The sequence below is a fragment of the Eumetopias jubatus genome, unplaced genomic scaffold (genome assembly GCF_037043125.1).
Source record: "Eumetopias jubatus isolate StellerSeaLion01/CBP00866 unplaced genomic scaffold, mEumJub1_p1.0 scaffold_6, whole genome shotgun sequence".
Taxonomy (NCBI): Eukaryota; Metazoa; Chordata; class Mammalia; order Carnivora; family Otariidae; genus Eumetopias; species Eumetopias jubatus.
This window is the reverse complement of record NW_028274812.1, coordinates 9,393,094-9,409,808: the sequence shown is the minus strand read 5'-3', so window position 1 is coordinate 9,409,808 and position 16,715 is coordinate 9,393,094. Positions and strand designations below refer to the sequence as shown.

Genomic DNA, 16,715 nt, shown 5'->3' with positions numbered 1-16,715 from the left:
GTTTCAGACATCTAGTAACAAATTGTAAAGGGATTTATGAATATGACGAGCAGCGTGAGAAATTGTTTTCAGTCTTCCTGGAGATCCAGGATTAGGAAACTTTAGCTCTGAAGGAAACCTTCCTTTGGGGAGGTAAATTTTCTCTATAAATGAGGTTTTGTTTTGTTTTTTTCTTTAATGACCATTCAAAAAAAACATTCTAGGTGGAAAATTTTTGTAAAATGCTGCACACTTCCTGGCTGCTTTAACCAAACTGAGCTAGACAGACGCTTGGATACAGGGGTCATTCTGAAAATTAGTACATTGTACAGCACTTTCCAAGAAGGGCTGCACTATGGGCATATGATTGCTTGTCCTCTGAGGCTAAGATCTTTGACTTTGGGGCTGCTTTTTCTGGTTTTACTATGTCCTTGAAATCAAACTGTCTCTTCTTACCTCTCCAAAGCCCAGTTGCTAAAATCTACTTCCCATCCCCCCAGGAAGAGCTGACCACAAGCCCTTGAGATGTGGTAGAATTAAGCTACAGAGCTCACTTTTCAATCCATCAGAAACCCTTCTTTCTATCCTATGAATCTAAGTTCCATGCAGGCAGAAGCCATTTTATTCGCTGATGTGTCCCCTACCCCTACAGTTGTGCCTGGCACAAGTAGGTGTATAATTAAAATTGATTGAATGAATGAATGATTTCCCCACCGGACATCTGTCAGTTCTGCCTCATGCCCAACTGCAGGGAGCTGGCCAGTGGAGAAAGGCGCCGTTGCCTGCCTCCTTGCGGGAAGCAGAGGGCAGGTGAGCACGGGGCCCAGTGGTGAGAAAAGCGACAATTCTGAACTGTATTTTCCTTTTCTGTTTTGTTCCCGTCCTAGATCTGGCTTCAACTCACCTGTTTAGCGGTTCAGCCTTGTGCCTCACATGTGATTCTCATTCTGACATTTCTTTGTCTTGGCTTCCTGACATTCCCAGCTTCAACTGAGATCCCATTTTAGGTGTCCTGCCTGCCTGGTTCTGGGCCCCCAGCGGCACCACACTCCTGAGCCAAAAGGGTCTTTTCACTGTCTTCCAGTTTTCTCTGGCTCCTCTGCGGTGGACCTGGAAGCCCACTAGGTAAGTGTCTTAGAATTATATGCAAAGCCAGAGTGAACAGGTTCTGAGTGCCAATCTGCATTTGAATGTTGTGAGGTTTGGGACATCTTTTAGAAATTGCTCTACAGGGGCGCCTGGGTGGCTCAGTCTTTAAGCGTCTGCCTTCCTTTAAGCTCAGGTCATGATCCCGGGGTCCTGGGATTGAACCCCGCATGGGGCTCCCTGCTCGGTGGGGAAGCCTGCTTCTCCCTCTCCCACTCCCCCTGCTTGTGTTCCCTCTCTCGCTGTGTCTCTTTCTGTCAAATAAATAAATAAAATCTTAAAAAAAAAAAAAAGAAAAGAAATTGCTCCACAGCCTTTTAGGAACTTCCTAATTCAAATGAGTGTTATGAATGGCTGCTGGGTTGGTGCATTAGTAATGCATTGACTTTGTGTTGTAACTGAAACTCACAAGCATGTGCATAAATCAACAGAAAACATGTAAATGTGAATTTTTTTAAAAATTTTTCATGACTTTAGCTTCTATGCATTGGGTACTGCTCTCCAACTTTATCAAAGACCGTTCATTAAATGACCTTGGCATATGGCCTATTCCCCAGAAATGGATAAATTGGTCTGTTTATCTTCCGAACTATTTGTCCACTTGTTCAACACACATACATGGAACACTCACTGTGTGTAAGCCTCTGAGCTGGAGTTGAGGCTACAAAGTTTACTGAGATATGATCTCTATGGCAAATTTTTAAAAACAAACTTTCTGTAAACAGGAGGGCTGGAATTCTCAAGGCTCAGTGATGTAGTGCTTGGAAAAATTCAGTGATATGGTAGGATATTCTGCCTAATGGGGAATTAGGGGGGCACTCTGTGGGGCTAAGGAGTTTAAAATCACTAGGGCAGTTGGCAGTCCACTAGCTGCCGTTTCCAGCATGTTCAATCCGCCAAGAATAAATGTCCATCACAAGTACCGAAGTACAAACACTGACTCATAGCTGCTCATAAATCTCTGGTATTCAGCCATATTTTAGAATAACATTTAGTTTCTGTGCAGTAAGTCAGTGGAGTGAATCTCTGGTTTGTTTTTCAAGGTGGGGTTTGGCCGTAGGTTGTCAGATGTGGTGTGCTTTCTTCCTTCAAATAAAATCTCTTAAATACAAACTCTTTAAAATAGGCATTGACATTGCCAGTGCCTTTATTTAGCAAGTGTGGGCCTACTAATCATAGCCATGTCACCTGAGAAAAGAGTATTACCAGGCACAACTGAGTCTTGCAGTGTTGTCTATGATCTTCAGCCCCTCACTATCCAAATCCAATCTTGTGGACGTTCGAGTTCTCCTGCCTTTCCCTGTGCCCATGAGTTCATGACTTAGATTACCATGGAGTCACACTAAGTCAATAATAATAATAATAATGATAATAATAATTCGATGGCAAAGGTGGCAATGCCAAACACTCAGACCTGAGGAATTTAGTGCTGTAATGGAAAAGAAAATAAACCTGTGGCTGACACATATCTAAAGCGAGAGTCCTCTGCTATGAAATTCCATGGGAACCAGATTAGCTAAGAAATGCCAGTACTTAGATCTGCTGTCAGCTGGGAAGTGCTACCAGATAGGACTGCAACCCCTCCGTACCACCTGGAAATGGCAGTCGCTCCGAGCCCCTTGGGTCCCTCTTCCTCCTGACCCTGGCTACCTCCGCCCCACCCCTGAGACCCCAAGTGCCCAAGATCTAACAACTAAAGGATAACTTACAGCACAGTAGGGACCTCCAGCTGGGCTTTCTTCTTGACTGGTTGATTTTTTTTTTTTTTAAGATTTTATTTATTTATTTGAGAGAGAGAGAGAGAGCATGAGTGTGGGAGAGGGTCAGAGGGAGAGGGAGAAGCAGGCTTCCCGCTGAGCAGGGAGCCTGACGTGGGGCTCGATCCCAGGACCCTGGGATCATGACCCGAGCCGAAGGCAGACACTTAGCCAACTGAGCCACCCAGGCGCCCCGATTTTTATGCTCTAGTAGGTATTAAATAGTTGCTCAGTTCTGTGTATATGAGAAAGTATGCTAGATCAGTCAGCATAGGCTGGGTTAGCTGTAGAAACAAATGGCCCTCAACTCTTGGGGGTTGATAACAACAAAGTTGTATTTGTCACTCATACAACATGCCCATCAAGCATCTGCTGTGGTTCCGTCCCGTGTCTTCTCCATGCCAGAATCATTGAGGGAGGAGGAAGGGACAGGGAATGGTGGCCTGTGTGCTGGCCAGGAGGCACTGCTCATGAGAGGTAGAGGTCACTTCTCACATTTTGTCATCCAGAGCAAGTCTCTTGACCAGCTTGAGTTTACAGGTAGGGCCATTTAAGGAAGAAAAGGGCTGCAGCCCACCACACAGCGCGTTCAGAAGGTTCCTCTTGGTGATTTATCACGTTCACTCTCTTTGCCTGACTCCTGGCCACTCACCAATTCTGGCGCTCTCTCCTTCCACTGCTACTCTGGTCTAACCCCCAGGTTGGCCCTGTGTCACCTTGCTTTAGTTTCAGATGGGATCTAATTGATATCTGCTCAATTTCAACACCCCTCTCTTTTTCTTTTAAAGATTTTATTTTTAAGTCATCTCTATACCCAATGTGGGGCTCGAACTCACAATCCCAAGATCAAGAGTTGCCTGCTCCACCAACTGAGCCAGCCAGCGCCCCTCAACACCCATCTTGGCAACCCTTCCCCGCTGTCCACTGTAGCCCGAGGCCTTAGGCCAGTGGTCTCCAAACTTCTTTAATTTTGCCGCTTTAGCAGGAACAATTTTTGAGCATGTATCCCAAAGTTATGTTTATTTCCATTGTGAGATGTTAAACTATGAATCCATTTACTATGCATTAATCAAGTTTAAGTTCTAGCTTTTTAAAAAATAAAGGTAAATGGAAGTTCTAATATTTTTCTTACTATATCCTGCTGTTACAGTCTAAAGTGTGTCCCTCCTCAAATTCATATTTTGAAGTCCTAACCCCCAGTACCTCAGAATGTGACATTCTGTATTTGCAAATAAAGCGTATTTGGAGATGGGGTCTTTAAATAGACAGTTAAGTTAAAATGAGGTCATATGGGTGGGCCCTAATCCAGTAGGACTGCATCCTTAGGAAGAGATTAGGATCCAGACAGGCACAGAGAGATCTTGTGAAGACACAGAAACAATCATCTCCACAGGCCCTTCCCGGAAAAAAAAAATCCTACCGACACCTTGATCTTGAACTTCTAGACTCCAGAATTATGAGGAAATGAATTTCTGTGATTTAAGCCACACAGTGTGTGATATTTGTTCCAGCAGCTCTAGCTAAGTAATACACCTACTTTGGAAATAATTATTATAGGGTACCCTCATTCTAGAAACATTTTCTTAGAAATATTTCTAAATGGATTCACTTTGTATCTTAAGCTACAAATAATACTATGACTAGTAAATAGTTTTTATGTATCAGAGATCTTCTTGGGCCAGGAGTCCCCAACCATGGTCACTCCAGCAGTGCCTGATGCGCATAATAAATGTCTGTGAATGAATGGAATGAACTCAAAAACGAGGAGGGAAGCTTGTGACCCTCACCGGGAAATGGCTCTGAAAGGCCACATGGTTTGCTCAAGGTCACTCTGCTCTGTCTCACCCCAAAGCTTGCCTTTTAAATTCACTCTTGCCTCTTGTCACAGCCCAGTACCCCCCTCCTGACCACCCCTGCTCCTCACCTGGTAGAATGCACCATCTCAGGTCAACGTTTCCAGGCCACAGAAGAATGAGATTTCAGAATTGAAGAGCCAGAGGAATGAGCAAAGTGAACCTCATTTACAGTTGAGGAAAGCCAGGCCCAATAGTGTTCAGAGAGATCTGGTGACTCCCAGGGTCACACGGTGCATCTTATCTTTGGTCATCATCTGACTTGCCTGAATCATTCCCTCCATTACAGTTCACACTGGCTCACCCTCACAAGTGAATCTGAGACCCTCAAAAGAGCCCTGTAAGAAAATGGAAAAACAAGTCCACAGAGTGGAAGATCTATGTAATATAAATATCTGACAGAGGACTCCAATCGATTCTACATATATAAAAAACTTCTATAAGTCAATAACAGATAAGCCAGTAGTCCAATAGGCCAAAGAATTGAACAGGCCCTGCACCAAATGACCAGTAAACATACAAAATAATGCTCAAATTGCTCAGCTGCCCTAAATATCAGGGGAATGAAAATCAAACCATAACGGGATACCAACACACCGACCAGAATGGATAAAATAAAGGCAAATAATATCAAGTGTTGGGGGGATGTGGAGCAACTGGAACTTCTTTCTGGTAGCGTAAATAGGTGCAACCACTTCGGGAGACTGTGGGGCAGCAACTACTCATATTGCTCATATGCTAACAATTCCATTTCAAGGCCCAGAGCCAGCAGAAACGCAGACAAGTATTCACCCAGACACCATATAAGAATGTTCGTAAGAGCACCATTCATACTAGCCCACATGATGGATAGTGCAAATGCCCATTAATAAATAGTACAATAGAGAAACTTTGTATAAATCCATACAATATAATGCCACAAGAGGGATGAACAAACTATGTGTGAAACCGCTTAAAAACCTAAAGTTGAACAAACATCAAAAAGGCTGCGCTAATGCTTCAGCAAAACTCAATTTTAAAGTAACTTTTTCCTCTCTTCCGCAAACCTGCCCTCCTCCCTTTGTAGTCTTTTATCTCAGGAATCCAGTACCAGCCTAAAACATGACAAAGGAGGCTGACAGCAAGTACACAATTCCTGTCAAAATCAGCTAGCTCCTGTATTTCCCTACAAAACCCCCCAGCCCCTTCCTCCAGGCAGGCTGGCAGTTTCTTGAAGGAGATAACCTGCTGCAGCCTCCTTTGCCTGGCAAAGTAATAAAGCTATTGTTTCTCTTTATTCCCAACTCTGTCTTGGTGTTGTATTTTGGCTCCGAAGCACAGAGGTCGGTTCTCTGACAACATGTGCAATAGTGTGGTTGAATCTCATAAGCATGCTGACCTAAAAGCCAGACAAAAAAGAGTTAATATTATATACGTTCATTTACACAAAGTGCCAAAACGGGACAATGAATCAATGGTGTCAGAGGTCAGAATAACAGTTATCTTTGGGGGGGACTTAGTAACTGGAAGGGCGGATGAAGGGGTTTCCGGGATGCTGTTATAGTTCTATTTCTTGATAGGGGTGTGTTCACTTTGGGAAAACTTAACAAGCTTGTGCTTACAATTGTATCCTATTCTATATATATGCTATACTTCAGCAAAATGTACCCCTTTTCCTCCCCCCCCAAAAAAGTTGATGCCAGGCTTGTTATTCTCCAGTTCACAGCTGTTCTTTGAAATGTAGTTAGTCATTCACACTTGAGGTCAATGTGAAACCCCTTGCAAAAGGTGAACACATTTGAATATTTGAAGCCTCTAGTCTCTCTTGAGGTTTCCTTGGTAGGAGTGAAACAGTTTAGGGTTTCAGGAGCGTCAGCTTCATCTGTCTTCCAGCTAAAGACGTCAACTGTTGGCCTGCAAGAGCCCCTGGGTGTGGCTTTGGGTGGCTTCGCTCCTGGGGTCCTGGGTGATGTGGGGACAGCTGCAGACGCCCTGGGGCGGGCCCTGAGGGTGCACTGCTTCAGCTCTGGCCTGACAGGAAGGAAAGAGAAATGCGTCAGTTGTTCCAAGGTGAAGAAAAATTGACTTCCTTCTCTCCAGGACAGGCGCCCCGTCTCTTCTCTTGAAGCAGATGCAAAGGTAGGAGAGTATCCGAGTCCAGCCTTTCAGGTAGGTTGTTCCGAGGGCGAGGCGGGTAGAGATTACAGTGATTGTAACTTTTCCTAAATTAATGACCTGGAGAAGGTGGGAGACAAAAACAGTGATAAATCAGACAGAGGATGACTTCTAGTTTATTGAAGAGCATACATTTAAAATGTAATCTAAATGGAATGGAGGAAGTCATTGAGACTTAGTTAAAAATCACACCAAATCAAAACCACTATCTAAAAGTTACATGGTGTGAATTTTTTTAAGGTGATGTTTGTCTTGATTGTATTTATATTGGGTTTATTGCATTTGTTTCTTCTGTGGCTTGTAAATTTGTGACGGTTTATTACTGTTTTGCTCTGAATCTACTTCATAGATTCAGATTGTTTCGATCACCCGTAATTTCTAGTTTGGACGTGGAACATAAATATACTTTTAAATTTAAAAAAAAAGTAAGTTAGTTGGGATCTAATTTAAATTTCTTTCGGTTAAGCTTCCTTGACCTGTAAATGCATTTCTTGGCAAGAGGAGAGATTATGACAGGAAAATGTGCACTGGATATTAAGGATCTACTACGAAGTTAGAATCTGTGTAAGAAAAAGATTACTTAGCCAAGATAATGGGAGATCCTAACTTCTTAGCTTTTCTGCCTGAATAAAGCATAAGGCTTTGAAGTTAAACGGCCCAGAATTGGAGTGTGATTTTAGGTAAATAACTTAATTGCTCCAAGCCTTGCCCTCCTCATCTATAAAATGGGCATACTTATTTCACAAGGTTGTAATGAAGACTGAGGTAATGTATGCAGAGCCCTTGTCAGACTGGCCCAGAGTAAGTGCTAAATAAATAGTTGCTTTTGGTCCAACAAAAAGGATAACAATTACTATGAGTAAGATCTCTAACAATGTAATAATCTTAATTCTCATTTCTTTACCCTTCCATAAGAAGAGGTCAAGTTTAAGCCATAGACATGATGGCTTAAATCACGATGTCAGTGTTTAACTTGGATCCTGAAACTGCACTTTTGGGGGGTTTTTGGTAGCAAGACGAAGCACATTCCCCTTTCTCCTATGCTGGGTGGGCTTCGGGTCTTCTAGATTTCTAGATTTCCACATACACGCAACTTCATATATTAAGGGCTTGACATTTATACAGCTCGTGGAGACTTTTTTAAGAGAACGAATACAACATCAGGGGTAGGGCCTTGGACATGCCGTGCAAGCAGGGGGAGGCCGGAGCTTGAGCTTTACCAGCTTCCTGGAAAATCCACCTCTGATTAAGTGACAAGAGAGACAAAGAACTGATAGACACCCATCTCGCCTCACCTTGGTGGAAACGAACCCAGTCCAGCTGGCGTTGGGACCACAGAGACCAGCGCTGTTCTATATTCACGTGGACTGGTGTTCCTTGTGGCTGTGACAGGCTTCCGCAAAGAACACACATGAGCAAAAAGGGACGACCTTGTCGCGTGTGATGTCAGGGGTGGTGTCGTGACACCCCGATCCCCCTGCCTATGTCCCAGGCAGGGTAGCGTGGCTGTGTCCTCCAGCTGCAGCCTCTCAAGGAAACCACTGTGGTCAGAGCAGAGCAGCGGGGCTTGCAGCCCCCGAGGTGACCTGTGCCGTGGCCCGTTGCAGGGCTGTGGCTTTCAGGCTTTGAGAACAATCGGCAGTTTCCCTTGAGCGTCCCGGCAGCGTGGACGGTCCTGGTCACGTGCACACACGCCCCCGCAATTTGCCACATTGCCACTGCCCCTGTCCCCTGCATCACGGTCAGGTGCGGAAGCTTTCTCGCCTATGAGCTGATGACCGGCTGCTCGGAGACGGCAGGTCAGGGGACCCCTGCCTGCAAGCAGAGAACAACTCCTCTCCTGGCCTCCTTGCTCTTCTCCCTCAGGGCCATGGTCCTCGTGCTGCCCCCTTGGCAGGTCTGAAAGCCAGTCAAGCTTTGCTGTGAGGCCGAGGAAGGAGACCAAACATTTTGCAAGCATTCTTTCCAGCCATTGCCCTAGGTCTCTACCTGGATGACGTCTCGAATTCCCAAGTCAACCCTGTGAAGCAGGGACAGCTTTCTCTAGGGCATGGGGAGGCAGAGAAGGAAAGTAAGGCTCGCAGGGATTAAGCAACTGGCCCAAGAGCACATAGCTAGGCCTGGGAATTGGGCCCGATCCCGGATTGTCCAGTACCCCAACCGATGCAGAGATGGGACAGCTTGGTGTAGAGGGCTTCTCTAAGCGGCTGTGGGAGATTTTTCCTTCAAAATGGTGCTGTGGTATTGGGTTTCTTTTTTAATTGTTAAATATAATTAGGCTGGTGGGTGGGGTGCTGTAAGCAAAGGCAGTTAGCGCTGCAAAATTACAAATGTGCAATGGAAAAAGGAGGTCGGGGCTCCCTGTAGGTAAGAACAGAGCCCGACTTCTTTCCTTGGGACAAAATAAATGCAATTTAAGAATCTGCCAGGTGAATGGGACAGTGACTGCATAAGGAGCATCTCAGAAAAATGGATCTGGGAGACTTCATCCCTCCAGTTAGGAGGCTGTGACTTTCTGCATGAGATCATTAAAACAAAACACTTTGGAGCATGCTTCTCAAATTCCAAAATAACTCAGATTTTCCTGTGCTTTTCAGTTTCCGAAAGGCTGAAGCTTTCAGAACTGGGTGCTTGCTTGCTCACCTGACTACCGTGACTTCCTACTCTGCTTGAATTCATGCTTCCTTCTTTGCAAGCAAACCCACATGTCACAACATTCACTGCATTTCCCAACACACACCAACCATTAAGGCCCTACTTTCTGGGTGGTGAGGGATCACTAAATCCCAGTGTCACCACTAGAAAGGACTCTTGACTAGAAGCCAGAATGAAGTCAGGGTCCGATAGAGAAATATACAAAGGAGAACGAACAGTGTTATAATGAAGAAGGAGTGACTAATTTTGATTGTAAATAAGGAGAAATTTCCTGAATTAGGTAGCAATTAATCTGGACCTCGAAAGATTAATATTGATAGTGATACTAAAACTACCACCACTGCTAACTAGAGCTAATATTTTTCAACTGCTTACTATACATTTGCCATAGTGATCTGAGTACCGGATATGTATCAACACGGTTAATCCTCACAACGACTCTGTGAAGTAGGTGCAGTATTTCTCTGGATAGGCAAGGAAATTCAATCCCAGCCAGTTTATGTAACTTGCCCAGCAGTTAGTAAGGGGCAGAGCTGAGCTACTCACCCACACAGTCAGCTCCAAACCTGCTTTCCTGACTGTTCACTCATGGCCTACGAGTAGACTAGGTTTTTGCGGGCAGAGGGAAGCGCAGGAGCAAATGCACGATGTGCTTGGGGAACAGTCTCGAATGAGTTCACCATGGGAGCACGGAGCACTCACTGGGAAGTGGGGATGCAGAAGGAGGGCGACACCAGATCGGGGGAGTCAGGAAGACTACGTTTGTGCTTCGGAGCTTGTTTATGCGCAGTGCACAAGCTGGGCTCCCGTGCTAGAGGAAGAATGCCACATTCCCACCCCATATTGGTACATACACCGTCCCCACCTAGAGAGACCCCCTCTCCATTCCGCAGACCAGCTTCTCCTCCTCTCCCAGGCTCAGCGGGCCTCACCTTTGCCATGAAGACTACCCTGTCCCCCCGTCGCCTTCTCCCTCTTCCTCGCCATCCACTCAGTTCCTGTCACTACTGCTCCCGTGGGTGACAGCCATCAGCGTGCAAGCCAGGGGGCACAGTCCCCTCTGCCCCCCAGCAGCTCTCCCTGTGACCCACTTCGTGAGGGTTACAAATGTTAACCTCCCAACCGACTCTGTCATCCTAGACAGTAGTACGTAACACAGTGAGGAACACGCAACCGATTTTCATAGATTTTATGTCATTCTTTTACTACCTCCATGTTCTACTTCAAAACATCACATCAACCAAAACATCCACGCAAGAAGTGTATTTTACCCGTGTTTCAAAGAATATGACAAATATTCCAACATGGTTTCTACTACAGGTGACTAGGAATGGAATTTGTAAAGGTATATGTACCCCAAGAATACCAGGAGGTGGTTGAAATTCTGATTTTCTTGGTGTTGACCATGGACCTGTGCTGCCCACTGACTCCATCTGCCACCCTAGAAACCTCTATTGGCTAGAAAGTTCACTAAAATAGAACAACAAAATTTAAAAAAATTAAAAATAAGTAAATTGTTGTCAGGGGTCTGGGGCACTTTGTCTTGGATAAGTAGACGATGAGCTAAGAACAGTTTCAGTGAAGCGTTTTTGGGTGATTTGCAAGATGGATCACACAGTAGACTGTCCAAGTTAGCAGTTGATACAAAACTTCTAAGAATTCAAATGCCAGCCTTACTGGGATAAAGTGCAGAAAGAGCCCCAGAGCTTCAACTGAAGAGGATTGAAAAAATGCAGCTGAAATAATTCAAAGATTTTGCATTGCAAGAACTCTGAGCTCTCAACTACAACCTGGAGATCACACCCAAAATTGCATATGCAAATTCATAAACTGAAGCCGCCAAACACAAAACACCAAACAACCAATGAGAACCAACCATTCTCTCTTTCCCAAACCCCATTCTCCTACAAACCCAATAATGTGTTGAAACATGAACAAGAGAATTATATAACTTAATTTGTAAGTGACCTTAGAAATGATCAGGTCTTCTAATTCAGTGGTTCTTAAAACTATGAAACTTTTTTTGTTTTTTTAGGTAGGCTCCATGCCCAGCGTGGAGCCCAATGTGGGGCTTGAACTCATAGCCCTGAGATCGAGAGTCGGACGCTTAACCAACTGAGCCACCTAGGCTCCCCTTAAAACTATGAAACTCCATGCTCACTCATTATAGGAAATATATTGTAGTTCACCTTTTACTATCCAGAACCAGAATTCATGTACACTATAACCTACCTACGCACTACTTCTACTACAGTGCAATCATCATGATAAAAAGGACAAATAAGAGGACTGTATAAATTATATATTTATAATTACCATATAATGTGAACTTGGACAGGTAAACTACATTAGAAGACCCAGTGAAGTTGTCAGATGTTTATGTAAATAGAGTCATGTTGAATATGACATTTACAAATGCGGATTGTTACCAGCAAATGGCAGGAGTCTTTCAGACACTACAAGCAATGTTGCGTTTGGTAATGCAACTTTCTGAAATGATGAACAATTCTTGTTAGTTCTAAGTGAAACAAAGTTCAGTTTTCCTTCAATCTACAGTTGCATCCTGGAAAACTCAGAGTATATTAAAATCCTGCAAAATATACTTTGTGTTTATATAAGAGTTATATTTTATCAGATAATTATATTTTTTCTAATCGAACTATCTGGTAAGGCAGTCAACATTTGCATGGGGATGCAAGACAGTTCTTTGTCACTGGGACAACCAGAAGCGCCCCACAAATTTCTAAAGATGTAAGTGTGGTACTGCCCCTGTGAAAAGCCTGGGTGAGTCCCAATGAGATGAAGCAATCGTGGCTCAAATGTGGTAAATGGGATATCCAAGCCAGGCAGGACACCAGGAGGACCCTGGACACCAAAGAGAAAACATCTTCCTCAGTTTCTGTGAAATCTTGCTGTGAAAGATCCTGTGGTGATACCCTATGAACAGAACCAATTTATGACCCTGGCATGATGCTCCCTGCAGTACCAATGGCATCATTTTAAAAAGTCACCCCTTGTTTAGAGGGGATCTAGAGGCAGATCCTTCAGGTTAAAGGAAAAAAGTACATTTCCATCTAATAATGGGAGGCTTTACTTGTAGTAAATATTAACCAAGTGCTTGAATGGCTGAAGATTTATAGAAGCTAGAATCAAATATCTGAAAGTCAAGAATAAAAAACACAGGGGGATGGGGACACCTGGGTGGCTCAGATGGTTAAGCATCTGCCTTCAACTCGGGTCATGATCCCAGGGTCCTGGGATCGAGTCCCACATCGGGCTCCTTGCTCAGTGCAGAGCCTGCTTCTCCCTCTCCCTCTGCCATTCCCCCTGCTTGTCCTTTTCTGTCTATCTCTCTGTCAAATAAATAAATAAAATCTTTAAAAAAAAAAACAAACACACAGGGGGATGGATACCAAACACCGATCCTCTGGTTTTCTAAGCTTTACGCCAACATCACCTTGGAATACCAGGAAGCACCATGTTTTGATCTCTATTCGAAATGCTTTCAGTGAATTATGATTTGGTGCTAGCTTCTTAGCCTTAAGATCAATATAATAATGACCCCTCAAGCATAATTTTGCTTCTTCTGCTGAACCATGGCTCAAATAATTGATTGTTTTCTCAGTCTGTGCCCTTTACACCTATGAGAAGGAGGTCCTTCTCATCTTCCTTCAGTTTATCAGAATGACATACATCACCTTGATTTTTTTTGTTTGTTTGTTTTGTTTCATTTTGTTTGGTTTTGCCTGGGCTACTAGGAAGGTCAGAAATACATCTAATGCTCAAGCACGGTGACTGTCTCACTGCAGATTTCTGGTAGAATGATCTCCCCTTTCCACTCTGACTGCTGATGTCTCTCTGACTTTAATTGTCCTCTATGTGCTTTTATTGTAAGCAACATCATGGTCTTGTTACACAATGGGATAGAGTGTATATCACCAGTCAAGTCATGTGCTCTAAGCATTTGAACAGTGTGTGGCACCTGGAAGGTACTCAGTAAATATTTACTGAATGGATGGATGGATGGATCCGAGAAACAAACCAAATTTTACTTTTCCGAAAGTAGGGGTGAATGGCCACTGGGGGGAGGATGAGCTCCCTCTCATCCATGAAAAGGGCCCTTCCCACGGGAGGCCCATAGCCATGGATTTGATAGAGTATGAGGAGTGTGTTTACATAACTGAATCCTGTATTTCTGTAAAACCCAACCACCTGAATGAGTAAACAGTTGAGTGTGCCAGGATTCCCCCAGTGAGTCCACTTGTTAAGGTCATTTCCACCCCTGTACCACATGACCAGAGCCAGGGGTTTATCTGGAGCACAGAAACCATGTGAAAAGAAAGCCTGGTGCACACAAATCAAGTGTTTTGAGCCAAGTGCAAGAATCTTCATTGAAAATACTTGAGAATCGAGTCAACTGTATATAGTTCTTGGTCCAGTGGTAAATAAGAAGGAGGAAGAACCAAGGGGCAAGTTTAGAAGAAATCAGCTCATAAAGTTGGTGACATATTGGCCAATTTGCACCTTGACCACTTGTTACTTGACACCTTATTGCATATTGCTTTCCTGTTTTCCAGAGACTCAGAGCCTCGGGGAACTGAGATCTGCAAGTTCCATCTGTTCATCCAGAAACTGGGGACCAAGGAAGATCGAGGCTTGCACCAGTCATACAGTGATTACCAGCCAGCCTGGGCTAGAGCCCAGAGTCCTTGCTGCTTGGTCATTTTCCCATCTTCTGGATAGGAAGCCTTTTGAAGGCAGGCACTGGTGAGTACTTCCCTGAAGACGAGAGGTCAAGAGTGCCCCTTTCAGAGCTCTGCGACTTCCTAATCTTCATGCAACCTGTGCATTTGGGCGAGCTGTGCATTTTAACTTTGTCCCACAATAGAGTAACTGACAAATCTAGAATCCCTTAAGCCATGAGTCCTTAGCCTATAGGGCCATGAACTTGGATTGGAAAAAGATTACTTCTTTATTTATCTACCTCTAAGTAAAATTTAGCATTTCTTTCCATTTTGAATACAGGCATCAAACCAGAGTAGAACTAGCAGGACTGGTAACTGTCACTAATAGAAATCACATATTTTCATACCATAATGTATGTTGTAGATATCTCAAAATATTACTTAAAATCATCATTACTTTGAAATTATAGTAGTTGTTAGATCACTGCTAGATCTCATTATTTCATATATCAGTGAACATATATATTACTATAGTAAAACATTTGAGTATAAATGATTTCCTTTGTAATTCAATGTATTTTATTTTATGCATTAAATACACAGGCTTCACCAGACTACCAAAGATTAAGCAGAGATTCTTAACCCTTTTTTTCTTAAAGAAAATGATCCCTTAGGGCTCTATTAACCTCTTATTCAATGATTTGTTATGAATCATAAATTAATATAATGTGGATTTCTGTTGAAGCCCAATAAAAGTTTAGCTCCTAAAGCATTGAAAGGAATTCTCATTACTAAGGAATTCATGTAGATTTGATTAAAAAAAATGGCATTACAGAAAGTATATTTGATCTATACTTTCTGCTTTTCAATGATATGCATCTAGCCGGTGTTTTTTTATCAGTTCAACACCATCTTCTTGGTTGGGGTGGGGGAGGAACAAATTGAAGGTCATGTGAGCCCAGTGTCTCCAATGGGGGAAAAAAGCAGGGGGAACATATGCAGAACCTTTGAACCAGTATTAGACAGAAACAAGACCCCATGCATGTGACATCCTTTGAAAACCATTAAAAACCATAAATAATTCATAGATAGAGGTTGTGGGATATTCCTACTTTTTTGAGTTTTGAAGTGAATTGTAAAAATAAGAGCTAAGTGTTGGGCACATTGAATCTTCTAATGTATTTTCCATTAGGATGATACCCGTTAAACATGGACCTTTTTGCTTCTCTGATCACTGGAGATACGAATAATTCAAGAAAAATTCAAGTTCAGAAGTGTGGCTTTTAGAAACACGAGAAGGCCAATTTTAATAAAATTTAAAATCTTACATTATCACGATGGCAGAAGGTGCAAAGGTCTGTGTGGAACATTTTGTGTGTCCAGAAGTGATGCCGCAGACATACACAAGCCAGGAAAATGAGGTCATTTTGTTGTTCCTTTCTACAGGCTTTCAACTGGCTGGGCTCTTAATGACCATAACTGCTGACCCGAAGGCATTGGAGGGGAAAGTTAGCTTCTGAATGTCCTCGATAGTCTTCTACTGCCGTTTCTAAGTTCCCTCAGATTGGGGCTCACTTCTGCTTTGCGGAAACTATCTGCTTGGAGCCATGCCTGATTTATAACAATCTCTGGCAAAACCTCAGAAAAGAGATATGCTTTGGGGTTAGACGGACATCAGAGGTAGCTATAAGGCTCCGTGGAAAGGCTCCCCAGGTGGCATGAGGCTTGGGGAGCCACGAGTCCAGCTGAGGGGCAGCCTCTTGGAGCTTTCTTCTCCTGAGGAGTGTGACACAGTTAAAAAGGACAAAAAAAAAAAAAAAAAAAAAAGAGTCACAAGCCAAACAGTTGCCAATGAAATAGGAGAAGGAGCACTTTCAAGCACTTGGGGCTGCTCCTGGGCGCTCTGAGCTCACCCACAGCCCAGGGATACCCGGCCATGGAGTGACACTCGGCTCAGGTCTCTGCACGAGAGAAGGAATGGCCCGGGACGTCAATCTGAATTCCCTCCAGGAGTTGGAACGCGAGGTCATCCTCCAGGTCCTGTACCGAGACCAGGCAGTTCAAAACATCGAGGAGGAAAGGATCCGGTATGCTGTCCTCCACATGCGTGCAAGTCCCTGGGTTTTCCTGCTTGCAGCCTGCTGCCACCTGCTTGCTGGCCACGGGGGGTCTGGGCGTCCCCTCCGCAAGGGGCCCTGTGAGGGGTAGAGGCCAGGTAACCCTGCCCTCTAACTGAGCTCCCCACTGTAAGGGCAAAGGGAGGCTGCTCTTGTCATTGACTTAGAATAGTGCTTTTTTGTGCTAAGTGTGTTGTGTGCTGCTTGTCCCTTTGCTACTTCTTGGGACTAATTCAAAGGAAGGTTTGCAGGCTTCTACTATACCCTCAAGGGAAAGACCTCCAGCAAAGGGTTGCCTAAATTGTTGGTGGGGTTTCTGAAGGCACACAGAAAAGCTGAGAAAGCAGCGTAGAAACAGCAGGTCTGCTG

At 43.9% G+C, this 16,715-nt stretch overlaps 1 protein-coding gene across 6 annotated transcripts in view; it reads left to right on the top strand.

The window, feature by feature from the left end:
- The window catches only part of SYTL3 (synaptotagmin like 3), an 89,013-nt gene that overhangs the window by 1,083 nt on the left and 71,215 nt on the right, over window positions 1–16,715 (top strand). For 2 of the 6 annotated variants that reach the window (XM_028103299.2, XM_028103305.2), the window contains exons 2-5: window positions 867–1,104; window positions 6,815–6,883; window positions 14,122–14,311; window positions 15,676–16,316. In XM_028103299.2, coding sequence (XP_027959100.2) covers window positions 16,207–16,316 — 110 coding nt within the window. In that variant the 5' untranslated portion in view covers window positions 867–1,104; window positions 6,815–6,883; window positions 14,122–14,311; window positions 15,676–16,206. Of the gene's footprint in view, window positions 1–866; window positions 1,105–6,690; window positions 6,884–14,121; window positions 14,312–15,421; window positions 15,585–15,675; window positions 16,317–16,715 lie in introns of those variants that run through there. The other 4 variants (XM_028103302.2, XM_028103301.2, XM_028103303.2 and 1 more) reach the window with 4 other exon arrangements.